We start from the raw sequence: 11,728 nt of genomic DNA on the forward strand, positions 1-11,728 counted from the left end.
AAACTATAGAAAAGCCTCTGAATCATCAACACACCAGAGGGTTTCCAGCAGTAATGATCCATTTGCTAGATCTAGTGCAGGCCTACACTTTAGATCATGTGTAGGAACACAGCTGAGGTGTTTTTGTGAAGATGTGACTGTGTGAAGTAACTTAGTGAATCTATTGAGTGTGCTTACTATTGTCACCGGTAGCCGTGTGATCCATCATCCACGCTGGGTTTCACAGGTGACCTTTTGTGGGAGAGGGGTCCTTTGTTTGGACTCTTGTGTTTCTCTGTCCAAATAAAACAGTGTTTTTTTTGTCTGCCCACATCTCTCTATCAGTAAACCAGATTCTTTACTAAACAAAGTGCATTCTCTTTTTCAGCTCGGTGAGATCTGTGTTAGTGTGCCGATATTGATTCAGTCAATATCTATGGGCTCCATGTCTTACTTTGTGTGCTGCGTCTTACAGTGTGTGTGCGACGGCTACCTGAATGCCTGCTTATTTGTGCCATATCTGCTTGAGACTGTGTTTACTGTGCATGCACAATCCCTTACAATCTGTGAGTGTCTGTATCTGACAGTCTGTGCATGCATGTGTGTGTTCGAGTGTGTGTGTATGAGGAACAGTATTCCCTGGGCTGCTAGTTATAATGTTTCTGGGGGTGATGGGGGGAACTTGAAAGCCCTCTGCTGCCCAAATCAAAACTAACAAGGAAATGATGGGGGCTCCTTTATCTCCTCTCTGGCCTGGGGGGCCGAGGGGGGGCGGGCGAGAACGGGAGACTGGGCAGGGAGGGAAAGAAGAGGAGGTGGGAGGGAGGGAGGGAGAGAGAGAGAAAGAGAGAGAGTGAGGGGAGGAGGAGGAGGAGGGGGGTAGCCTGGCTTCCTCTTTGATTTGTAAAAAATGCATTACCTCCGAAATCAAACGGAAAATTACTGCGCCGAAGCAAAACACACAGAGCAGGAGAGAGGGAGAAGGGTGGAGTGGAAGGGAGGGCGGGGGAGAAGACAGTGGATAGGTGTGTGAATAGAAAGGAGGTGGGAAAGAGGAAAGGAGGAGTCACCTGTATAGATATGCTGTTGGATATGAAAAGGGAAGCAAGGGTATAGATTTGAGGTAATGCGTAGGTGGTATGAGAGGAAGTTGGAAAGACTGTGAAAGACAGGAGCTCACATATATGTTTCCCTCAGAGGAGATGAGCTTATACATGCCGTGGACCATGAGAATATGGCAAATGAAAGAGATGATGCAGTATTGATGACCTGTAGCCCACGGGGAAGAGGAAAGTTATGGATTGCTACCTCCAACACAACGTATATCTCATTTTGTAAAGACCAATCTTTGCAACGGCCTTCCTGTCAGATGAGGTCAACATTTTCATGGAAAGATGACAGTTTCAAATGTTTTCAAATATTCTCTAATCATGTGAACAGCGGGGTGTAATTTGATATCCTACTGGTAAACGGTCTAATCAAAATATTTGATAATTTTGTAAAAATGAGTCACGTGGGATGAGTGCAGACAGAGTCTCCAGATAGTTGAATGACCAAAAGAGAAAAGGAACAATAAGAGTAAAAATAATAATTATAGTTATAATAAATAGAATTAATGTAAGCTCTGCATTCATAGACAGAGAGAGCAGACTGAAAACAAGGAAGATGAAGAGCGGGAGGGGAGGGGAGAGAGGAGACAGCGAGCGGGGCCACAATCCAAAGGCTTGAAGCGGGGTGAGAGTGAACGTGAGACAGAAAGAGTCAGAGAGTGAGAGAGTGAGAAATGCCTGGAGTTAGCAATAATAATTTATACAAACACACCTTAATAATTCACGTTCCATTTCAATGCTGGAGGGAAAATCCAAAATTCACAGAGCATAATTAAATAGAGGCAGAGAGTGAAGGGAGAGATAGAGAGGCCAGCATTAAAGATACCAGTGTAGCAGCAGGCTATCTCTTCCATCTGAGCTTTGTAAAACAACCCTGATGAAACTGTGATATCCAAACTAGATTCCATCTCACAGTTCCCCTCTTCATCACAGAAACACCAAGATCTCCTCATCTTCTCGCGTCAGTAGATGTCTATATGAATATATTTAGGAGGCCTTATGATCATAAGCTCTTGTATTATAAAATGGCCTACCCTACCTCACTGACACATGCACGTATCATTTAACATTCAATGCAGAGCATGAAGCGATGTGATGGGGTGAAAAAATGAAAGTTTGGGGTTTTTTGTAAATGCATTTCAGATTTCAAAATGCACAGAAGTAAAAGCAAAATCAGGTTTTTAAATAGTTCGGACAGTTGATTTTCTTGTGATGTTAAACATGGATGTTTTCACTGGACTGCATCATTTCTGACTTTTATTCCAAAAATTTTGTGTGTTTTTTAAAAAAAGTATAGTTTTATATAACCATATACTATAATTATAGTGGGTAGAATTTAATATTACAAGTACAGATGTGAAGTGTTTTCTCGCTTTTGCTTTCCCTTCACTATAATTCTGAGGGAATTGTTGTGTACTTCCCTGACATAGATTAAGATTTTATTTTAAAAAGGCTCAAAACATGAACTTGTTCACACTCTGCTATACAGTGACTACTAAACAGTACATAAGACAATTAAAATAGCTCTAAATCAATCAACTAATAAAATGACACTCTTGTATGTTCAGATCTTTATGCAATTTTCCACTATTTGTAGTATTTACCTGACTTACCTAGAATACCTAAGGTGATATGAAAGATGTTCTACCAAAAACTATAGCGCTTTAAATCCTTTCAAAGCTTTCCTCATCTGGCAGACAATTAAACCTAACCTATAATAACCCTGAACATAACTTTGTACATTAGATTTTTTTGATACTTTTAAAACTTCACTAAGAAATAACCAAGACCTAGTATATATTTAAAAACCCAATTTTTAATGTATAATGTGGCTCAGTTTTCAAGTTGGTTTTCAAAAGTCTATTTAATTCCTCCTGTTCATAAATGCACTATAGGGATGTCCACCATGTTGCATCAGACACAGCCTCAGGTGGCCACATCCATCAAACACCTGATCTCTACCAAAGACATATGAAACATAACCTTGCTATATTTCACATCGATTTAAAGTATCATTTTGAACTCATGTTGCGCCTTTAGACCCTTATGCAATACCTTCAGTTTCAACAAAGTTTACTCTCTACTCTGACTTGGTGTAATAAATGCAATAAACATGCTGGGTAGTTGAAACTGGCTTAAGCAAATAAATCTCTGCAAAATTCTTTGTTTTCATTTCCAAAAGTTAATGCCTTCTCTCTCTTGTTTTGTTCCAGGTGTTGTGGAGGCATGGACTGTAACTGCGTCAGTGATCTGCTGCTCCCCCCGGTGCCCGCCCTCTGGACGCCAGGTCGGTACTCTCATCAAAGTTAGCTACATGAAGGCAGGAGACTATTATATCCTTGCTTTACTGCATCAAATCTACTTAAAGTTCCTATTTGCATCATTTAAAATCTTTCAACTTATCTTTAAATCTAGTCCCAAGCCACATGTGTAAATTAGGTGAATCCAGACAGCCAAAACAAGCAAATACTTAAGAAGCAGCTACTTCATTATTAAAATTGCATGTTGAAATTCATCCCCAATATTCATCTATTTAAAAAGATTAACCATACACTCTCATGTTTGCCAAGTTCAGACTCTGGTAGTAATTGGTTCAATGTGTAATGTATTTACAAGGCTAGTTAGTGCCAGACTCACTTTGGCCTGAGTCAAAAAGCTACTTAACTTCATCTCTGATGGTCATACAGTTGGCTTTTAAAATTCAGACCTGAGCAGCATCAGTCAGATCTCTCCCAGTGAGCTGTCATCATCCCACTGACCAATCTGTTGAGGCTAGAGGGCATTAGCTCAGACTAACATTGCTCAAGGCACGTGCTGTGATATTAAACACATCATCCCTCACCTCCATCACTCATCAGTCATTCAGACAGTGAACCCCCCCACCACCCCTGACACACACACACATGCACACACTCCCTGTGAGCAACTGGACAAACAACAGGCCTGAACCTCACCCTGCTTCTTCCTCCTCCCCTTTGCCCAGGGATCGCCTTCCCAGAGTGGGCCTACAAGCCCGAGTCGAGCCCCGGCTCCAGACAGATCCAGCTGTGGCACTTCATCCTAGAGCTCCTGCAGAAGGAAGAGTACCAAGGGGTGATAGCCTGGCAGGGAGACTATGGGGAGTTTGTCATCAAGGACCCAGACGAGGTGGCCCGACTGTGGGGTATAAGGAAATGCAAACCTCACATGAACTATGACAAACTGAGCAGGGCTCTGAGGTATGTGTTCGTACGAGATGTGTTGAATGTCAGGCAACCACACTGTTTGTGTCAGATAAATCAAGCTATAACCCCGTGGTTTCCATAAATTGTTTACTCTTGTTGGATTTAATCCCCACTTAACATCTCTCTTTTCCATGTTGGCAAAAATGGAAAGATAAAGGTGGGATTTTTCCTGGGGAACGTCAATAACCTCAATTTCTCCTTATCTCTGGACATCCTAATGGAAAGTTCACCATTGAGCTGCCAAATAAAAAATTCAATAGGGATTTCAAAATTAAGCCCCAGTGTGAAATTGCTTGGACTTTTTCAGAACAGTAAAACTACTCAACACTGAACTTGCTGAAGGTGATTAAAACAATGCCACACTCCATACCTTCAGCAGTTTACACCCCCAGCCAGTCACACACAATTTTCTTATGCAAATACCCACTACCCAACTTGTCCCCCTACCCCACCCCCTCCCTCTGCTTTCCTTCGGCCTCTCGTTAATGGGGACTGTCGTCAGAGTTTAATTGTTATGAATTGGCTGGGGCCACAATTAGCCTTCTTAATTAGCCTCACTTAATTGCTCAATTAAGGGCCACGGCACAATTGCCACGCAAAGCAAAACATGTACACATCATTGCACTGGGCTCAGCCAGTGTGGATACATGCAGATATGTACACGCTGCTGTGTTTGTTGATATAGTGTATCTGCATAATGAGCTCACCACTATTTAATGCTGAGGTTGTCTCATGAATTCTGCGTTTAGCACGCTCACTGTGGCTGCACTCGTACAAAGAAGTCCAAAAAGAGCACAAGGAAACCATCTCCAAGATTTAAACTTGTATTTCACAATAAGACATCTGCAGGGTTTTTTTAATTTGTCGCATCCCGCTTCGCCCCCACCCCCTACGCTCCTCCACCTGAGCACTCAGCTTTTACCTGGGCCAGATGGCTCCATGTTTTTCCTTTGCTGCCGATCAACGTGGCATCCTGGCAGATTGTACATTGTGACACCTCTGTGGGTGGCAAAGGAAACTGGTATGATGACGACCTGACATGCCCAGCGGGAGACACTGGGGGTCGTTACCATGGAGACCTCTCTTGTTGTCCCACCTCTTTGTAAATGTGCTTTGCCGTTGGAAACGGTGACGTTTTTTGGTGTCATGTCAAATGGTGTCATTCCCACAAATTTCTAATTTTCTGGAAACAAAAGTCTTGAGTTCATCTGATAGTGTAACATGATGCTCACATTATTTCTTGAATTGATAAATAGTCCTGTGCATAATGAAAGGAACATTTACTTCTTGTGTAGTATTTCTGTGTGAGAGGTTCAAACGAATTTAGATTTTGGGGGGTTTTGAGGCAGGGATGGGGGGGTTGATAATAGCTGAATATAAAATTCACTTTACAAAACCATATCGTATTGAATACAGGCAGCCAGACATGAATTGATTCGAGAAAGGAGGAGATGAATAAAAACACTGGGAAATCAGCACAGCTCTTGCCTCACAGCACTGAAGTTGTTTATACTTTACTTATAGTGATGAAACACAAAACCTTGATGTGAGCATTATATTAATCCTTCCCACCTCTTTTCCTTTTCCTCTTCCTTTTTCGTTTATCACTTCACTCCATCCCTCCATCAATATTATCTCCCACTCCTTTGCAGGTATTACTACAACAAGCGTATTTTGCACAAAACCAAAGGGAAGCGTTTCACCTACAAGTTTAACTTCAGTAAGGTTGTGCTGGTGAACTACCCCATCCTGGACATGGCCAGCTCGCCCTTCTTCCTGGCCCAGAACCATTTCAACGGGGGCTCCACCACACCAGACTGCAGCCCAGAGGTACGCAGGGTAGGATGGAGGGTTTGTGAGAGGGGGTGGATGGGTAAAAGGATATATGCTGTATGCAAGTAGTAGATTTAGTAGCATATGAATACAAAATTGTGTGAAAAATGTGAGAAATTGTACCCATGAATGTTCAAATTATGTCTCTATAGCAGTTAATAAAAAAACTAGCATTTTAAAACAGAGGGAATAAAAACAGCAAAACCTTAAACAAAGAAAAATGATGAAATATAGCAGGACACCGCGATCTGCTTCCTTAAATTTTTATCAACACAGATTTAATTCAGGTAACTGAAAACCATTCAACTCGAGCATTCGGCTGTTCTATTTCTCAGGCACCTGCTGTGCATTCCTCCTTTTTCGCAAAAGAATGGTGGTTATTATCGTAGCTATCTTTTATTCACTGTGTCTAATGGGGGTCATAATAGACTACAGTTCACTTATTATTTGCCCTAAGAGATTGTAAAATTTTTACAGAGATAAAATGTATCAGAACACAAAAAAAGATGGAGGCGTGAACAAAAATGTCCTAATTTGGTTCAAAAAATAATGTTATGACTTTACTTGTGTTTATAAGATATTTAGAGATTTTTCTTTCTTTCTTTTTAATGGAAAAAAAAAATCAATTTCTGCGTTTCAGATTCTACACTAAATTATAGATGTGGCTGCACAAATTGATGAAGAAGGCTATTTTTTTGACTTGGGTATAAGTGCTGGTGTGCAGATAATTTTATTTTAGATGACTAATGTCCTAGAAAGTACAAGTAACTTGAAAGTACAGTAAGAGAGAATCATTCATCAATTGTCTGTGCCGTCCTTAAGATGGGGATAAGGAGACGCGAGCTCTGAAGGAGACCGCGGAGGGGGGACGGTTTTAACTTGCCCTTAAAACAAAAGAAGATGTTATCCCCTCTTTCTCTCATCCCTGTCTCCTATGGCGTATCCATCTGTCATCGATTGAAAATGAAAGAAATAGAAAGCAAAGGGGTCGCGTCAGATCAGATCAATGGCGGGTCATTAATGCAGTTTGTTAAGCAACGCAGATCTCGCAGCATGGGAGTACAGTCTCCCCTTTCAAACTTGGGGCTGCAGGGTGACAGATACTACTGATCCGCAATCACGCTAGGGGGAAAAAAAATCCCCCCGTGTCCCCTTGATTCCTAAGATTAAACTGTTCCACTTATTTTACCTCTTCTTTGCAAATTTTAGACAGAGAAAAAATATACGCACTCACTGACACGCACACACAAACGCACTCACTGACACGCACACAGCTGCCCTACTTCCTAAATGGATGTCATTCTCTCACATCTCACTGCTATTCGTCCTGTGTCCCTTTACACAAGCTGGCCCACAATCCCTCTTTCTTCTTGTCATTTATCCTTTGTGCCCACAATCTTAATCGCTGGTCTCCATTTGACTCTGTACTTTTCCTCCCTTTGAGTCTCTGAGCCCGTGCGTCCTCCTGCCTCCCCTTTTTTTTACCCCAAGTCCCATGGCTTCCCTTTTTATCCTGTCCTTGCTGCGACTGTGTCACTGTTTGCATCACACTCTGCAGGGTGCTGCTGTCAACATATGACTTTACCCCGCAAACTGCAGCAGCATCATAAAGGCAGATTTGTAGGAATATGTGTGCCGTAGTCAAGCTTTTTTTATTATTATTATTTCATGGTAAAAACTCATCTCTAACCTCCTTTTCTACTCTTTGTTTGTGTCTCTTTCTGCCGCTCAGGCCATACAGTCCTTGTTTCCTCGTTTGCCAGACACCAGCAGAGGAACCTCCCTTTTCGATCGGGGGACCACAGCACCAGGACCTGAAGGGGACAAACTGAGACTGGACTCATTTCCTTTTCTAAGTTCAGGTGAGCAGAGAGAATGACAAAGTTGGTCAGATACGTGCCGGTCTTCCTCTATTGCATGAAGAAAAATACACTTATATATATAAAGTGTATGATTGGCAGTGTACAAACAAAGGGAGGAGGAGAAGGTAGCAATGAAAGGAGAAGGAGAGAGAAATGAGGATACGGTGAGGCAGGAACATTTATTGTTAAAGGAAATAAGAGAGATGGCTGTCCCATAGCAGTCTGCAGTGAGACTGTGCTCCAGGTGAGAAAGGCCAGGTTAGCTGGTGAATTATGCATGTCAGCTGTAGTGAGACACAAGTCGAGGGCTGGAGAAATCATCCACTTTTTCAGCGCAACTGTTCACATTTGTCCCCTTCTATCTCAGAAAGTGAGTTCAACCAAACACAGCACGGAAGTGTCATTGTTTGCTTGACTGATGGCACGCATGCACAAATACATGTCGTTTGCAATCTCTGCACGCGCATAAGAAGGTATACGAATCTGCAGAGCTCGAGAGGTAGTGTGTAAACAGACTCACTCACACACAGATGCAATTCTCATCCCAGAACCGGCACCCTCTCCCTCCTCCCTATTCTGTTTGTCCTCAGGTCCTATTCCCCCCTTCTTCCCTTCTCACCCTCCTCTCCCTCCCATGTGTCCCCGCTGTCCTAATCCCTTCCCAGGCAGGAAGGCCCTAATTGAGGGTGCAGGCTTCAGTTTGTGGCCTGTGGGCGCCCATTACTGTGTTTTCATAAGCAAGTGAGGCCTGCCTGACTGATTCAATATTCATGTGTCTGCCAGCTACTCCTGGCCCAGCACGCAGAGACTTCACCACTGTCAAATTAGCCCTGCATAGTAAATAACAGAGTGAAAGAGAAAAAGAGAGTGAGAACGGCTGGGAGAGAGGTGGAGGGTGCAGAGAGAGAATCTTTGAGTCGGTTGTCATTTGGAAGGAAGTAGACTAGGTTGAGAGGCAATGCGTTTGTTTGTTCATTAAAATTGTATTCCTGCATCACCTCAAATTTGCCCCCTCGCTCTGTTATCAAGTGATGCTTACAAGGAACCGAATTCAAATACGCGACGCAATTTGCCGCACCATAAGTGTTTTTTGCTTAATTTGAAATGATATGATGAGATGTCAGAGCATTGCGGGGACAAATGTCGACATTATTTCTCAGCGAGAATTTTCAACAGTGTGACTGGTTTCACCGCAATGATGTGCTATCAAAACAGAAGCACAGTCACTTCACATATTTCTTTTCTTTTAAATATACAAAGAAATGATAAGCCGTTTGGAAGATGGGAACTCTTCTTAATTGTTTTTCACTGCAGCGGAGAATCTTTGTGTTCACATCTGGTTTGCAGCGGTGTGAAGTGGGTGTACTACACAGTACCGGCATGCATAAATGAACCATCAGGTTTTGTGTTGAAAGCAACCGTGCCAGAATTAGCCCCTGTGGCTCCTGATTAGAATTGCTAATACCACTGACTATAATTAGTGAACATTCTTGGATGTTGTATGTCAGGAAACCTTTGCCCCTTCTGAGAGCTAACCTCCATCTCTGGATTTTTTCTGTCCTAGGTGCACCGTGCTATTCAAAACCCCCGTCCCTGCTGGGCCCGTACCCTCGCAACCCACCCTTTGACTACCCCTGGGGCTTCAACCCCTACCTCCCAGGAGCCTTCTCTCTCAACAACTGCCCCAAACTGCCCCCTGGCTCCCTCTACCCCTCCCAGTTTTACCCCAACCCCTTGCAGAGCAGCCTTTCACAGCTGCCTCACCCCTTCTCCTCCCTGCTCCCGCCTGGAGAGGCAGGTGGGGGTGAGAGGGGAGCAGCGGGGCAAACTGGTGGGACAAATGGCACAGCGGGTGGTCAGCCGGCCAGACTCTGCCTGCCGCCGTACCAAGGCAGCCTGTCGATGGGTCGGACAGACATTGGCAGCGGGGCGACACTGGGAGAAAGGGTGGAGCCCAATCCTCCGGGTATGGGGCTGAGCTTGGGCCTGGGAGCGGTCAGCTTAGGAGCCGGGACTGGGACAGACCAGCAGAGCCCCACAGAGAGAAGAGGAGGGGTGAAGCAGGACCCAGAGTCAGACTCAGACCTGGAGATAACAGATCTGAGCGACTGCAGCTCGGACAATGAAAACGAGCATGAATTTGGCATTCGGAAGGAATCCAGCCATGCGAACCGATCACAGCTTGTGTTAGATGGGAAGAAAGGAAGCGTGTTGCCTCCCATCTCCTCTCTTCCTCCACCAGTGTCCCCACATCCACTCAAGAGCCTGATGCCCATTACTCCTCCTCCCCCATCCCTGCCTAGGTCACTCTCACCGTCCATGGCTCTGCATGAAAGACACAGGGAGACAGAGACTCTCAAACTGATACACAGCTAAGACATTTTCTGATATGTCCACCATCTTACCAGTCTATGGTCTGATAACTCTCTTCTTCTCTCCTTTTGTTTCTCTGAGATGAATTTTCCACTTTAAATCATCAGATCTTTTCCAGCCCTTTTCCAGGAAAGGCAGTTAACTTCTTTTACTTCTAAAACTGCAGTTTTCCTGTTTGCTGTGCAAGTTTTGAGCTTGCCAGCAGTCCATTACACAACTGATTCATCCATCTTAGAATATATGGGGTGTACAGTTTTTAGAGTGTCGGCTGTCTCGTCCTTTTTATTTTGATCTCTCGCACCAAATGGTTTGTAGACTTGCTTTATGCATTGCCAGCAGTAGTCTACAATTTGCTGTCTGCAGCTGAGCTACGAAAGAAGGCATCGAGGTGGGAAATTACAACACAGCAATTCCTGCCTTGACAAACATTAACAAACAACATCCCTAAACTAACAGAACAACAAATGATGCTCAGATCGATCCAATTTTACAGATTTGTCCTGTAATTCTACAGATTTAGACTATAAATAATTACTGTGGCTTTTAAGACATGGTCAAATACTGCCACCTAGTGGTTCTTTCACTCCACGTCGTTTTCGAAGAACTGCAAATGTGTGAGTGAAGCTACTGCCCTGAGTTCATTTTGCACTGTTTTTTTAAAGTATATATATTGTTTATTGTGGGTTAATTTAAGTGTTAAGAATCCATCTGTTCAATAGTGCTAACTGTGACAGTCTGTGCGTATTTACTTTGTCTTGGTGCACATTTTCTAACAGGAAAGAAAAAGAGAGCAGGAGGGAGCTGGACCAATCTAGAATTTGTATGAATATTTCTGTATATATTTTAATATGGTGTACATGACATTTAATTATAATTCACTATGATAAGATTTAGCTGTATTGTTGTGATTTTATTCAGTATTTAAACATGTTGGAAAATTATAAGCTTAGGTGTATCAAAATTTAAATTATTAATGGCAGAAGATCTGCACTCTGAAGATTTTTTTTTTTTTAATGTTGAGGACAGAGCTCACGTTGGGATTTGTCTCTGATTTCCTCAACCCCAGTTAATTGTGCCCTTTGGTCATTTTGTTCTCGCCAGATGCCCAGTGTACAAACCCTTTGGGTTCAAAAACATGCCGGCAGACTTATTTTTCTAGTTAGCATTCGCCCAATGTACCTGTACTGTAATTAATCTAATGTGAATAATATTGGTCTTTGCATTTTCTTCTTTAAATCCTCCCCCCAAAATCTGTTTTGATTATTTTTCAATCGATTCTTTTTGTCCATGCCAGCAGCAGAGCAATTTGTTTTGCTTGAGGACACTAAACAGTGGGGGGGAAAAAAAT

At 42.9% G+C, this 11,728-nt stretch overlaps 1 protein-coding gene across 1 annotated transcript in view; it reads left to right on the forward strand.

Annotated features, from left to right (window-relative positions):
• erfl1 (Ets2 repressor factor like 1) overlaps positions 1-10,383 on the forward strand; it is a 32,814-nt gene extending 22,431 nt beyond the window's left edge. The window contains exons 2-6 of the mRNA XM_031726141.1: positions 3,302-3,375; positions 4,072-4,306; positions 5,965-6,142; positions 7,878-8,007; positions 9,572-10,383. Coding sequence (XP_031582001.1) covers positions 3,315-3,375; positions 4,072-4,306; positions 5,965-6,142; positions 7,878-8,007; positions 9,572-10,383 — 1,416 coding nt within the window. The 5' untranslated portion in view covers positions 3,302-3,314. The remainder of the gene's footprint in view (positions 1-3,301; positions 3,376-4,071; positions 4,307-5,964; positions 6,143-7,877; positions 8,008-9,571) is intronic.
• Positions 10,384-11,728: the final 1,345 nt, after the last annotated feature.

The sequence above is a fragment of the Oreochromis aureus genome, linkage group 11, assembly GCF_013358895.1.
Source record: "Oreochromis aureus strain Israel breed Guangdong linkage group 11, ZZ_aureus, whole genome shotgun sequence".
Classification (NCBI taxonomy): domain Eukaryota; kingdom Metazoa; phylum Chordata; class Actinopteri; order Cichliformes; family Cichlidae; genus Oreochromis; species Oreochromis aureus.